At 44.8% G+C, this 14502-nt stretch overlaps 2 protein-coding genes across 3 annotated transcripts in view; both read left to right on the top strand.

Moving 5' to 3' along the window:
- The first annotated feature begins 4 nt into the window (after positions 1-4).
- On the top strand, positions 5-3766 carry LOC108249918 (G-protein coupled receptor 135). The gene is made up of 2 exons (XM_017439567.3): positions 5-1543; positions 2070-3766. Exons 1-2 carry the CDS (start codon positions 1434-1436, stop codon positions 3424-3426), a joined length of 1467 nt encoding a protein of 488 aa, XP_017295056.1. The 5' UTR covers positions 5-1433; the 3' UTR covers positions 3427-3766.
- A 2183-nt stretch (positions 3767-5949) lies between these two features.
- daam1a (dishevelled associated activator of morphogenesis 1a) overlaps positions 5950-14502 on the top strand; it is a 16152-nt gene continuing 7599 nt past the window's right edge. Inside the window, exons 1-15 of one of the 2 annotated variants that reach the window (XM_037977766.1) lie at positions 5950-6238; positions 7562-7747; positions 7840-7929; positions 9120-9188; positions 9274-9356; positions 9429-9648; positions 11073-11186; positions 12547-12657; positions 12816-12919; positions 12991-13057; positions 13136-13253; positions 13328-13466; positions 13542-13600; positions 13679-13890; positions 13970-14215. In XM_037977766.1, the coding sequence (XP_037833694.1) occupies positions 7580-7747; positions 7840-7929; positions 9120-9188; positions 9274-9356; positions 9429-9648; positions 11073-11186; positions 12547-12657; positions 12816-12919; positions 12991-13057; positions 13136-13253; positions 13328-13466; positions 13542-13600; positions 13679-13890; positions 13970-14215 (1800 nt within the window). In that variant the 5' untranslated portion in view covers positions 5950-6238; positions 7562-7579. The remainder of the gene's footprint in view (positions 6239-7561; positions 7748-7839; positions 7930-9119; positions 9189-9273; positions 9357-9428; positions 9649-11072; positions 11187-12546; positions 12658-12815; positions 12920-12990; positions 13058-13135; positions 13254-13327; positions 13467-13541; positions 13601-13678; positions 13891-13969; positions 14216-14502) is intronic. The other variant, XM_037977767.1, reaches the window with a different exon arrangement.

Raw genomic sequence — 14502 nt, 5'->3', positions numbered from 1 at the left:
TGGCTGATTATTTCTTTGTTGTAAAAATGCTTCTTGGCAAAATTAAACAAACAAAAAAGTATACTGTTGGAAAACCAATTTATTTGACCCTAAATGGTGCCACGTTTATGAGGAAAATGTGGGTTAAATCCAGTCAGGAAAACAGTTTATTCTGCTACTGATTCTTTTTTATTGGATCATTGAAGTCAGGACATATTGGCAATTTGACAATTTATTCCCTGAACAAACAGGGGCCCTGGTAGCGTGTGGAAGAACCATATGCAACCACAAGGAGCACTTCCTCCTCATGCCGCTAACCAGTTCGGACCCACACTGCTGTGGAGCAGTGTCCTGTTCTCCAACCAGCATTTGTCCTAAATCAGCCACCGTGGTTGTGTTGGTCGCTCTGGAACAAGCAGCACACCTGAGCTGATCCCGCAGGTGTTGAGGTGAACTCTGAGGACATTCCAGCCTCTTCGCTCGCAGATTCTGGAGGTCGGGGAGTTGTTGCTCAGAGTCGGACTGATTGGAGACCTGAGTGCTTCAATGTCTCTCAAAGTGAAATGGTTCTGAGGGACTTTTCAGACCTAGAACCTGATTCCACACAGAACCCTGCAGGACACGCCCCCTGGTGGTCAGGTGGTGTTTAGCTGGTGGTGAAACCATGAAAATCAGCAGGAAATGAAAATTTACGGGTTGATGGAAGGAGAGAAAAACACCAAACCTTCATCCATGAGTCACGTGACTCAGCTTCAGCCTCGATGAGCACCTCAACCCATCATCCGCGGGTTACCCTGGCAACCGTCACAAATCTGTGTGCGCGTGCAGGCGGAGCGCGCAGGAGCGTGCAGGAGCCTGGTGCGGGGTTTGTGTATGTGTGCGCGCGCCCAAAGAGGAAGCTTACGGTCTGGAGGTAAACGGAACGGCCGGAGAGCGAGCGCGCGCTGGTCAGGAAGTGATTGTGAGCTGATCGATAAGTGCTGATCAGCAGCTGTGGCTGCGGGCTGCACCGGGATCGGTTCCGAGCCGCAGCAGGGACGGGTTCGGGTTCTCAGTGTGAACGCGTCTGACTCCGGATTCATTCTTCATCTCGAGGATTCACCAGCACGTCTGGGTGTCCGGAGCTCCTGCTCCGAGTAGATGTTCCTACACATCTGGGCAGGAGCAAGTGGAACCAAAGCAGCCTCCCGTTTATGGACCCGATGGTTCTGTGTGATCCGGTTCTAAATCTGGGCTCATCCATATTTGATGAAGACTCCTGCAGATCGATCGCAGCTTCAGTCGGTGACCTCTTCATCCGAGAGGAGAGGAAGGTCACCAGGAGGATTATGGAACAAAAACAAGCATCAATAATTCATCAGCAGCTGCAGCACCGGTACTGACTCGGTTCTGATTCAGTTTGGGTTTTTCCTGCTGCTGGTGGAGATGACAGGAGCTGCTGCTGCTCTTCATCCATGGATTCACCTGTTAGCACGGCCCTGCGGGGCGGAACCAACTACACGTCGGACTCCTCCGGTCTGAACATCATCACCCAGCTGAGCACCTCCTCACCTGTGGAGCCAAGGTAACCCTCCTCCTCCTCCTCCTCCTCCTCCTGAACTTTAACCACATGTGAACACCAGGATCAGATCAGATCTGGATTCGGGATTAACCCCGATCTCATCCTGAAAAGAGGGGCTTCAGTTAGGAAATTCACCAGGGGCACCAACAGGAGGGGGGACAGGGGGGGGCAGGAAAACTGATGAGTCCCCCAACCAATCAGTTTTCTAAATATAATTCCTCTGTTAGCAAAATATCTCATGGACTGGATGGATTTTAATAAAACTCTCAGAAAGTAATCTTTCATCCACAACCTTTGATTCAAGATGGTCGCCACAGCTAATCGACCTTAGGTGACACAAACGAGGCTGCAGCTCAGCCTTTGTGTGGTAGTCGCTGAGAGTCAGATGAAGAAGAGAAACCTGAAACCCATTTTCCCATGATGCATCGTGTTTGTTAGCGTCAGATGAGTTTCAATGTCTTCACCCAGCGGCGTTGCAGATCAAAGTTGTGAAATAACGTTTTCATCTGTTTGGGGGGTGTGTCCACAGGGTTGTTTCCATAGTAACCAGCCTGGTGACAGCCACCACTCAGGCTGCGGTGGGAACGACAGGAAACATCTCAGCGCTCAGAGAGCAGAGGGGCAGCGAGCTCGGCGATGCCCATCAGGCATCCCCGACGGCGGCGGTCCTGAGCGACGCCGACGGTAACTCCGCTCTGACCGGGGTCACGGTGGCGGCTCAGGCCCTGGTGCTGCTGTCCATCTTCCTCCTCTCCAGCCTCGGCAACCTGGCGGTTGTCATCGTCATCATCAAACACAGACAGCTCCGAACGGTGACGAACGCCTTCATCATGTCGCTGTCGCTGTCCGACTTCCTGACCGCCGTCCTGTGCCTGCCCTTCTCCTTCGTCATGCTCTTCAGCAAGGACGGCGTCTGGATGTTCGGAAACACTTTCTGCATCGCCAACGGCTTCTTCAACACCTGCTTTGGCATCATCTCCACCCTCACCATGACGCTGATCTCCTTCGACAGGTACTACGCCATCGTTCGGCAGCCTCAGGCGAAGATCGGGCGTCAGAGAGCCACCCAGCTTTTGGTTGCTGTGTGGGTAACGGCCGTGGTTTTCTCCCTGCCCGGGTATCTGTTGGTCCGGACATCGATGGAGGTCCACAAACGAGGTTTCTACCATTGCATGTACGTGTTCCACTCCAGCAGCTCCGGCGTGGGGACGGCGTACAGCGTCTGCCTCATCGTGGCGTGCTACCTGCTGCCGTTTTCCCTCATGTGCTTTTGCCATTACAACATCTGTAAAACCGTCCGGCTGTCCGAGATCCGAGTCCGGCCTGTTACCACCTACGCCTACTTACTGCGGTTCTACAGCGAGATGCGAACCGCCACCACGGTGCTGATCATGATAGTGTTCATCATCTGCTGCTGGGGTCCGTACTGTTTAATGGGCCTGGTCACGGCCATGGGGAACTACAGGTTCAACCCGGCCATGGACACCGTGGCCATCTGCCTGGCCTGGTCCAACGGAGCCATCAACCCTCTGATCTACGCTCTGAGGAACCCAAACATCTCCATGTTACTGGGCCGCAGCAGGGAGGAGGGCTACCGGACCAGAAACATTGCCGCGTACCTCTCCAGCCAGAGCCGCAACCGAGAGGTCCGGCAGAACCAGGCGGAGAGGATCAGGGACCGCTACGTGAGCCGGGCGGGGATGAACAACAACAGCCGGCTGTCGAGTTCCAGCCCCGGGAAAACAGGAGGAGGAGGAGGAGAGGTGGCCATGTGGGCCTGTAAGAACCCCGCCATGTTCTTCTGCAGAGACCCGCGGCTCGACACGACGACACCGGCCAACACCGGCGCCGAGCTGAAGACCAAGACGGCCGACACCAGCCTGTGAGACGACGCTCGCAGGCGATCCGGCCGTTTGGACTATTTAAAATCGGATCTTTGACTTACGAGCAGCTTTTATACGACAGATTCTAGACTTTACAGGAAAAATTTGTCTAAATGAACCACGTAGACTAGAAGGTTTATTATCTTTTAATGTCTGTTTGTTTACATGTTTACAATTTTATGAATCCTCAGTTGCATTTTTTATCCTCAGAAAGCTAAAAAAACAACATTTATAGTCTGGATCACCGAACAGAACCTTCATTTGTTTGTCTGTTAGCAAAATATCTCAAGAACCAATGGCTGGATTTTAATTAATCTCTCAGAAAATAATTGTTGGATGTACATCTACAACTGATTATTGTTTAGTCAACCTAATTAAAGATGGCCGACACAACTAAATAACTAAAAAAATGGCTACAACAGTAATTTTTACAGATAATGAGCTACAGTTTGGTGATCAGGTCTCCTGGTTTTCTTTATTTGTTTTGTGTTACATTTAAACACTTTTGGTTGTAATAAAATGTAATATTTTACCTCCTATGTGCATCTCCTGTTTTTTGTCATGGCTGTTAAAGTTTATTATATTAGAAATGTATTTCTGTTAAAGTTTACCATAATATTAATGTGAACTCAGAAGATCTGACTGCAGAAAATATGTCACAGCTGCTTTTGTTTAATTTTTTTAAATGATACAATTACTGAAAGTGAGCCGAAGTGTTTTGTGTTGTTTAGTTTAATTTAGTTGTTGTTAATTTTGCTTTTATTTTTTAGATTAAATCAATGATTTTTTATTTGTTTTTCCTGTGGTGTATCAGGTCCTAACTAGAATATTTGTGTTTGTTTTGAAACAGAAATTTTAAAGTTGTTGGTAAAGAAGCCTGACAGTCTGCTTTAGGACCACAGCAACACCTTGTGGCACACTGGGGACATTACACTCAGAAAAAAGCTGTTTTTTGTCTTTGACTTTTCTGCTCTTTATCCTTTTTTTTATTTCAGAAGAAAAAAGTTTTCAGGATCCAGGTTAGAAAGCTGCTGTGAGCTGGACTGTCCAACGGGCTTCTAATGGACCAAGCAGTCCAACCAGCCTTCAGCGGTCCAAGCTGTCCAACTGGCCTCTAGTGGTCCATTCTGTCCAGCCAGCCTTCAGCTGTCCAAGATGTCCAACCGGCCTTCAATGGTCCAATCTGTCCAACCTGCCTTCAATGGTCAACGCTGTCCAACCGGCTTTCAATGGTCCAATCTGTCCAACTGGCCTTCAATGGTCCAATCTGTCTAACTGATCTGCAATGGTCCAACCTGTCAAATCGGCCTTCAACGGTCCAAGCTGTCCAACCAGCCTTCAATGGTCCAAGCTGTCCAATTCCTCCTCAAATGGTCCACTGTGTCCAACTGGCCTCTAGTGGCCCAATCTGTCCAACCGGCCTCTGATTGGTTGAGCTGTCTCTTTAATCCACAGCCTTCTGTGGATACAAGACAAATTAAAAACAAAATGTCTCTGCTGCTTTGTGCACTTAAATTTCAATGTTTTTTCTAAAAACAAATCAAACTTTAAAATAATTTACGTTGTTTGAAATTGCTGGTTCAGAAATCACTCGGGTCTGGGTTAATGCTGCAACATTTCAGTACAATCTCACGTTTCTGAAACTTTGAGAACTGAGATATCTGATTCCAGACTTCGATCGTTTCCTGTAAAAAGTGACAGACGGAACAGGCTCGCCCTGAACACGAAGACGAAGACGCCATCAGTTTTACTGCTGCAGATCAGAAGGTGTTGGCTGGAATGTCACCCGGCTTTACGACTTACGGATGACAGATTTTCAGGTAATTATACATCCCTGGAGTCTAAATGACCCAAGAGTCTGATGAAAACAAACCGCATTGTATTTCAGAAAACAAGAAAAAGTTTGATTTCATGCAGAACTTGAAGTCATTTTTAAAGACTCGAGCAAACAGACAGAAGATTCTCGGATCACTGCAGACAGGAAAGTTTAAATAAAAACTGTTTGTCTCAACCGGCAGATTCAACCAGGGATTATTGGCTGGATTGCCGATGTTTGTGATCAGTTACAGCCTGGAAATCTGATTCTGTTGGACCAAAAGGAGGTTAGACCTGTTCAGAGGGTCAGATTTAGACCTGTTCAGGGTTAGACCTTAACACGAGTTTAGGGTTAGACCTGTTCAGGGTTAGTCCGCTGCAGACGGAGACTTGGAGCTGGCTGGTTGAGATTTCAGACGGATTCCTTCAGGAGGATCATAAATTAAACATTTATTTATTAATTACAGTCAGAACAGAACCAGGGTCGGTCGGGCCTGAAGGTACGTCCTCTGACCCGCTCTGATGCAGATGGCAGGGAACCGAACATGTGACCCGCAGCCTCACCCCTGCAGCAGCAGGAGGGGTGAGGCTGCGTGTGACTCCGGCTGCAGGAATGCTGCTGCGTCTGAAACTCCCAGGCTGGGTTTGACAGCCTGCCGGCCATGCACGCGCACGTGCACCGATCCCGTCCCTGTGACATCAGAGAGACGCTCGGTGTTTGTTGGAGTCCTGCAGGTTTCTGTGAAACTGGACGAGCGACGTGAATCAGGCCAGCCGTTCCGCCTGAACACAGGGCCGAGCGAGTTGTCTGGTTTTTAATCTCCTGTTTGGAGGACTTGTCTTTTCTTTTTAAATTCCTTTTTTTTTAGTGTGATGATTTGAAACGAGTAAAAAAAACGGATTAAAGCTCGTCTCCGTCAGCATGAACTGGAGGTTTGAGGTTCTGACCCGTCACAGCCGGAAAATGACGTTCCACCTTTCCCCATAGGAGATCCCAAAGGTAAGAAACTCAGTTTGGATTTTTATCTAAAATATCTCGTAAACCTTTGACTCGAGATGATTCAAAAAAACTCGACACTTCAGGTTTTACTGGTTTCTGGAGCTGCAGAGTCAAAAGAAACCCAGCTTTTGTCCACATCGCTTTATTATATTTCATTTTATTTGATGAAATCTTCCCGTTCTGAATGATAAAACCGCCCTCAGGTCTGTAAGTCAGATGTGATAAATCTGTCAGAAACACAGTGAAGCTTTAACTGCTCCGGGTTTCAGCCCGAGGTCAGTAAACTCAGATGTTTCAGAGTTTGTGGCCTTTGGATCTTCATCGTTTGGTGTTTGTTTAACATCTGCAGGCTGTTTCAGCTCAAAAAACCTGCTTTTTATCGGAAAATGTATTTCGTATTTGTCCCAGCAAGTCATCTCGTTTCATTTTCCTTTCATTTAAACGAGCAAACGACACATTCGTTCGGTCCAAATCAGCCCAATCTGAGTTTTATTTCATTCTAATTTAATCCAAGTCAAAATAAATCGATCAGTTAGTGAAGAAGATTTGAGAAAACTTATAAATTACAGTTATTTGGAGCAATGTGGGGAAAATAACAACTTGGTTAGGTTTCTGTGACGCCACAAACCCCTAAAACATGAGTCGATGTGACGAAGAAATCCAAAATCCTGAAGATGCAGCAGAAAAATTAGGTTTTTAGAGGTGCTGTTTATAAAAGCAGAACAAAATAAAATAGATTAGAAATGAAAGGACCTCATTGTCAAAAGAAAATAGCCTCAATCCTTGAAGGAATGCATATTTCCCGCTGACTTGGACGTCAAAATTTTACCCAAAGATGTCGTGTAATCTGTTAGTGCTCAGAGTTTGTGTTGGGGATGACTCTCAGCTACTACCACACCCAGTTTTAGTTCAACATCTGTAAAAGTGGCTGCGTTGGAGCTGTTAACTCGAATCTATTCAGCTGTAGATCAGTCCAAAGTTTCATTGACTTCCATTATGAATCATAACCAACGTTTTGTTTATTGTAGATAAATACGGAGAAAGTTCTGGTTCTGGTTTCATCAGGACCAGAATAAAAACACGTAAAGAAGGTTTTAGTTTCATTTATTGCAGAAATCTGCTGCTCTGAAACAGCTTTATTTACGTTTTCTGATTTATGATGAGTTGTTTTCATGAAGAGTTTGATTCGACGGAAACTTCTCAGAAAAAATGTTAATATTTTTTAAATTAGGTTTATAATTAAGAGGTAAAAGTCAGACCTGAAGCATGTTTTAGTATCATGACGTCGGTGATGAGACTACCTGTTTGCTTTCTTCTCTCCAGTCAACACCTGTCGTAACCATGACAACCCAGGGGAAGCAGCCCTGGGGGCGTGGCCTGGCCTCCCTGTTCCCCTGCTGCTACAAGGAGAGGGACCAGCCTCAAATCGTGGCCTCCATGGTGGAGATGATGCCCACGCAGCCGATGCCGCCGCCGCAGGAGCTGGACTCCATGTTCACCGAGCTGGTGGTGCGTTCGGAACCGCGGCCCACGTCTGGGGTTCTGGGTCCAGGCTCACAAACTCACCCTCCTGTTTGTGTGTCTTTGTGTGTCATCTTTAGGATGAACTGGAGCTGCCAGAGCAGAACAGAGCGGCCATGTTTGCTCTGCCAGCTGAGAAGAAGTGGCAGATTTACTGCAGTAAGAAAATGGTAAGGCACCTGTTAGTCACACCTACACAGGTATGGTCTTAAACGTTTAATAAAACTTACCTATTTGCATATTTTTTACTCTTCATCTCCTCAGATGTGTCAATCTTATTAATCACATCAAAGTTTTCACTTTAATAAATAATTATAATTAACCCAGCGAGGCGATGATTGATGCATAGACCAGTTTTTCTGGACAGTTTTAGTGATTTTGAAGACGTGGAAGTTATAACACCAAGAAACTTTACATTAGAGGCCAAGTTAAAACCATCCAGAGTGGGTTTCTTCCTGGTGCTCAGGTCCAAAGACCACAACATCCAGGGTTTTATATCTTTAGACAAACTTTAATCTGAATATAACAGAGTATCATCGGCGTAACAATGAATATTTAACCTGTTCTGTCTAAAATGTTTACTGTAAGGAAGCATATATAAAGTAAAAAGTACTGGACTCAGCACTAAACCCACCAAGAAAAAACAAATGATTGTAAAATGAACGGGACAAAATAAGAACGTGAAACTCTTCATCTCTTGGTTTCTAAAAATATGCCAGAATGTTTTTTTTAGTGCCGTGAGAAGGAAACATTAAAAAGTCAACAAACGTTTTCTGAACCGGTTTTATTTTTCTTGGAACCAACTGCATCCTGAAACACAGGAATTAAAAGATATTAACAAATAAATTAACACATTGTCTGGACTTTTATTCTGAAATGAGTATAACCATAAGCTCAATTAGGAGACGGTTGCTGTGTCTTTTGGTTTTTGTAACTTTTTTAAATATTAGCTATTTTCCTCACAGAAATGCATAAAGATGTCTTCAATTCTTTAAAAAATACTGTTTTCTTTGAATTCTGCTTCTGCAAACTGGCTCCACTTTTGTCTTTTTATTCCACTTTTAGTTTTGAGCTAACGTTCTGCTACTTTCAGCTTCCAGCTAGCATTTCTCTACCTTAGCTGTTAGCAAGCCTTAGCATTTTGATACTTTTAGCTAACCCTTTCAGCTAGGTTTTACCACTTTTAGCTTTTAGATGCAGCTGTTAGCTTCTAGCTGAACTTTTGATACTTTAACATTTTGGTATTTTAGCTTCCAGCTACTGTTCTGCTCAGTTTCAGCAGTCGTTTAGCTCTCAGAGTTCACTCTGAATTCTCACAGAAGATGTAATTTGTTTGTTTGTTTGTTTGTTTGTTTGTCAGGGACCAGGTGAGAAAGAACTGACCAGCTGGCCTCAGTTTTACATCAACCAGCTCAACTCCATGGCTGCTGTAAGGGACAAACGTTTAAACTCACCTGAAGGATAAATAAAAACAGATCCAGGTTCTTGTGTTGATGTGAGCTCTGTCTCCTCAGAGGAAGAGTCTTCTGTCAGTGGAAGAAGAAAACCAGAAGGTCGTAGATGGTCTGAAAACAGCCCTGAGGACTCAGCCAATCAGGTGCGTGTCCTCAGCCCCGCAGGTGATGGTTCACCTGAGCCTCAGAGAATGACTTCGTCTCATCTCCTGCAGCTTCGTGACCCGGTTCATTGAGCTGGACGGTCTGTCCTGCATCCTGAACTTCCTCAAGTTGATGGACTACGAGACGTCTGAGTCTCAGGTCCACACGTCTCTGATTGGCTGCCTGAAAGCCCTGATGAACAGCTCCCAGGGCCGGGGTCACGTCCTGGGTCACTGCGAGAGCATCAACATCATCGCCCAAAGCCTCGCAGCCGAAAACATCAAAACCAAGGTGTGGACGAGCAGGAACCAGAACCGGTCCTTGACCCAACTGTCCGACGACGACAAACATTTAGTTTATTCTGCAGAAGCAGCATTCAGTCTGTTTTCCTGTTTTTATTTCTCTAAATACGTCTGCAGACTCGGACTAAACACTTCAGCTGTTTTAGCCGTTCATAAATCAAAATGTTCGGCTCGTTCAGCTGATGTGGTTTTTGGTTTTTAGAACTTTTATGCTTTTCCAAATATTTAACTTTGTTTACAAACGTTTCCCTCATAGAAACACACGGAGATCTTTCAGTCATTTTTAAAAACATGCTTCTCTTTTTAGTTAACATTCTGCTACTGTTAGCTTTTACTTAGACTTTGCTACTTTTAGCATTTAGCTAATCTTTTGCTGCCATTAGCTAGCATTTTGCTGTGTTTAACTTTTAGTAACATTTTCTGCTTTTAGTTTCTAGCTACCATTTTGCTACTTTTAGCTAGCTTTTGGATCCTTTTAGCTATTAGCTAGCAATTCATTTTTTTAGCTAGGTGTTTTGTTACTTTCAGCTAATGTTTTGCTACTGTTAGCTTTTTCCTAGCCTTTGCTACTTTTAACTTTTAGCTAACTTTCTGCTGTTATTAGCTGGCATTTTGTAACTTTTAGCATTTAGCTGGCGTTTTGCTGTGTTTAACATTTAGTAACATTTTGCTACTTTTAGCTAGCTTTTTGATTCTTTTAGCTATTAGCTAGCTTTTATTTTTTAGCTAGGTGTTTTGTTACTTTCAGCTGATGTTTTGCTACTGTTAGCTTGTAGATAGCCTTTGCTACTTTTAACTTTGCGCTAGCATTTTCAACTTTTAGCTTTTAGCTAGCCTGTTGCTATTTCTAGCTTTTAGTAACATTTTGCTACTTTTACCCAACCTTTTGCTGCTTTTAGTTTCCAGCTACCATTTGCTACATTTAGCTAGCCTTTTGATACTTTTAGCTATTAGCTAGCTGTTTATTTGTAGCTAGGTGTTTTGCCACTTTTAGCAAACATTTGGGCTACTTTTAGATTTTAGCTAGTTCCTTTAGCTTCTTCGGAGAAGTCGTAGCTACAGAAACAAACGTTGGCGTCAGGAGGAGGAAGTACAGGTGCACAGGTGTCATCAGGTTGTTCCTGCTCTACCTGTAACAGCTTGGCTCCGCCCACTCACAGCCTGACTGTCATGTGTTCCTGGTCCATGTGCCAAAATACATTCCTCAGATGTTTCTGAGGGAAACTCAGGTTATTGTAAACAAATAAAATCAGTGTTCTGGTTGGATGATTTCAGTCCCGTTTGGTGGAAAATATGAATCAAGTTTCTGAGAGAAACACGATCGTCCTATTAGACTTTTAGACTTTGAGTATTTCTGATCAATGAAAACCTGTCTTCTGACTCTGATGTCCGTTCGTGTCCTCGTGTCCTCAGGTGGCAGTGCTGGAGATCCTCGGAGCCGTCTGTTTGGTACCAGGAGGCCACAAGAAGGTCCTGGAGGCCATGCTGCACTACCAGAAGTTCGCCTCAGAGAGAACTCGTTTCCAGGTCGGCTCCTCTCTCCTGAACCGGAGATTCGTCTTTTAGCGCCTCAGTCCTCAGCAGCAGAGCTCCGTTCCTTTAGCTGCGAACTCCTGAGGTTCAGGTTTCATCTCCCCGTCGAGCCTCAGAACAGAGAAGTAAACATCGGATCAGATCAGATGGAGGAAAGGCAGACAGCATCACGAGGAAGCATTACATACAGGCAGGAAAAAATAAAAACAGCTGGACTTTCACTAAACCAAAGAACCGAGATCTGAAAGGAAGAATCTGGGATTTAAAATCCTGACGGAGATAACGAGAAACTCCCAGCAGGTGTTAATTGAAAACAAAAACCAGGTGTGTCAGAATGAAGAATGGATCAGACGGTTAGGAGGATTTTTACAAAACCCTTAAAGGTTAAAAATCCTGAAAATTATAATCCATATGCAAACAAAATAATCCTGTCAGAATAAATGAAAGAAAACCAGACAGAGAAATGAATCCTCCATGTTTTTGATTCCTCTTCACGTCGCCTGAGGTTACATGTTTTAATGTTTCAGGAACAGGTCAGAAATATTATATTAAAGAAGATTTTAGCAACATTTCAAACACTTTTCAGGCATAATTAAGGCTAATTTCAGAAATATTACAGCAACGTTTCAGGAACATTTCAGTCGTATCTTAAGATCAATATTTTAGTAAAGTTTCAGGAAACTAGCTTCAGTTTGGATGGAGAACAATGATGTAGCAGCCTGGTCCTCAGGGCCACCATCCTGCAGGTTTTCATTGTTCCTCTGCTCCAACACCTGATTCAGAGGTTAAATCACCTCTTCATGTTCTGCAGAAGCCTGTTAATGACACACTGATTCAGATCAGGTGTGTTGGAGCAGAGAAACAAGGAAAACCTGCAGGATGGTGGCCCTGAGGACCAGGATTGCCCACTCCTAATGTAGCCAATCTAACCCTCCTGCTGACAGGTCAGGAAGTGACTGGTTACCTTTCAGAGTAAAAGTATGGTTTAAATGGAATCATGGTTCCTAAACGTCCAGCAAACACTGAACAGAAGGAGGTTGCACAACTTGAACCAGCAGCGGCTCCTCAGCGTTCATTTCCTGAATCAGTGACCAGAAAAAGGCTGATTGTGAGCAAAGAAACAGTCTTAGAGTTCAGCAAAAAGACAACCTAGAACTAAATAAGTCCAAAAACTGAGGATGAATCACACACAAACACATTTAAACTCCATTTAAAATAGTCAAAGTTGTTGAAAATCACAAAACAAAACAAAACAAAACAAGTAATTCTTTGTTTATTAGGAGGAACTACTCTGTGATGTGAGTGATTATTATCATTTGTTTTTAGCTCTTAATGTTCTGTGTTCTGTGTACAGAACCTGCTGACAGATTTGGACCGATCCACGGGCCGTTACCGAGACGCAGTCGGTTTGAAAACAGCCATCATGTCCTTCATCAACGCTTTGCTCAGCCAGGGAGCCGGAGAGGTGAACAGAGAACAATGCTCTCCTCTTATGTTAAAGAAAACAAGTTTTTGTGTCTGAAAACCTTCTGAACACCTAAAGAAAGAAGAAACGTTATCAAGCAGTTGAAAAAACAACAATAATTGAAGCTTTTTAATAATTTTTTGTGATTCTGCCTTCAGAAAAGTCGGGATTTCCGGATCCATTTACGTTACGAGTTTCTGATGTTAGGCATTCAGCCGATCATTGACAAACTCCGCTCGCACGAAGACGCCACCCTTGACAGGTACGTCAGGTGTTTCCGTCCTAATCGATTTACATGACAGAACCTCTGACTTTTAACGTGGCGTCCTTCAGGCATCTGGACTTCTTTGAGGAGTTCCGTAACGACGATGAACTCAAGATGTCCAAAAGCTTCGACGCTGTAAGAAACTTCAGATTTAAATTTTACGGACCTCAGATTTAATTTCACGTGAAAATGCGTCCTGTATTGCTGCTTCAGGTCCACGTCGACTCTAAAAGCGCGAGCCAGATGTTTGATCTGCTCAGGAAGAAGCTGAGCCTGACTGAGGCGTATCCTCACCTGCTGTCGGTGCTGCAGCACTGCCTCCTGATGTCCTGTAAGACACCGCCACCGTCCTTCGCTTTCTGTGGACGGCATCTTCTCAGAGCTGTTGTTGTTTTTATATCTCAGCTAAGCAGGGCAGGAGCATCCTTCAGCACTGGATGCTGTTGGACCACATCATCCAGCAGCTGGTCCTGCAGACGGACAAAGGCGAGAACCCCGACATCGCCCCTCTGGATGACTTTAACGTTAAAAAGATTCTCAGCTTGTGAGTTTAAAGCAGTGAGTGTTGGTCTGTCAGGGGGTCAAACCAGATAAAATAAAAAATGCTGTCTTGTTTTAGGCTGGTGAATGAAAATGAGGTGAAACAGTGGAAAGAAGAAGCAGCTAAACTGAGAAAAGGTAAATGAACCAACACGTGGTTCCACCGCGGGCAGAATCAGGATCCGAACAGCCCGAGGTTTCAGCTCCTGCTTGCAGATTTTTATTGTCTCGTTTTCTCAGAGCAACAAAATCTGCAGCAGCGCCTGGAAAAGAAAGACAGGGAGTGCGAAGCCAAGAATAAAGAGAAGGACGAAATGATGGAGACGCTGAACAAGATGAAGGACAGACTGGAGCGAGAGAGCAACGAGCACAAGCAGGCCAAGCGGCAGGTGGAGGACCTGTCCTCACGTCTGCAGCAGCTCGGCTCCGTACGTCCAAACATGACATCAATTAAATATTCTCCTCAGGATGAGACAATCCGTCCTCATCTGTCATTTCTCCTGTCAGACCTCCGGTGTTCCAGGAGGACCTCCGGTGACCTCTGCTGGTCACATTCCTCCAGCTCCTACCTCGGCCACCTCCACTCCTCCTCCTCCTCCTCCCCCAGGAGGCCCCCCAGTCTTTGGCGCGGCTCCGTTAGCTCCCCCTCCACCTCCACCTCCAGGAGCTCCTTTAGGGATAACAGAGAAGAAGAAGAACATTCCTCAACCATCTAACCCGCTGAAGTCCTTCAACTGGAGCAAGCTGACGGAGGTAAAGTCGTTTGGTCAAACCTGTCCAACAAAATGGATCTCAGTGTTGGTTCCATCACGTTTTCTAAGAACGAATTTGTCTTAAATTTGTCAATCAAATCAATCAATCAAATTTTATTTGTATAGCACATTTCAGCAGCAAGGCATTTCAAGGTGCTTTACATAATTAAAAAACAAAATAAAAACAGCATGTGACATTGAATAAACAGTAAGAAAGAGACAAACATCAAAACCCCGCACTCTAACCCTAATTTAGCCATAAGCAACTCTAAACAGGTGGGTTTTAAG

The sequence above is a fragment of the Kryptolebias marmoratus genome, linkage group LG10 (genome assembly GCF_001649575.2).
Source record: "Kryptolebias marmoratus isolate JLee-2015 linkage group LG10, ASM164957v2, whole genome shotgun sequence".
Classification (NCBI taxonomy): domain Eukaryota; kingdom Metazoa; phylum Chordata; class Actinopteri; order Cyprinodontiformes; family Rivulidae; genus Kryptolebias; species Kryptolebias marmoratus.
This window is presented reverse-complemented; position numbering and strand designations above follow the sequence as displayed.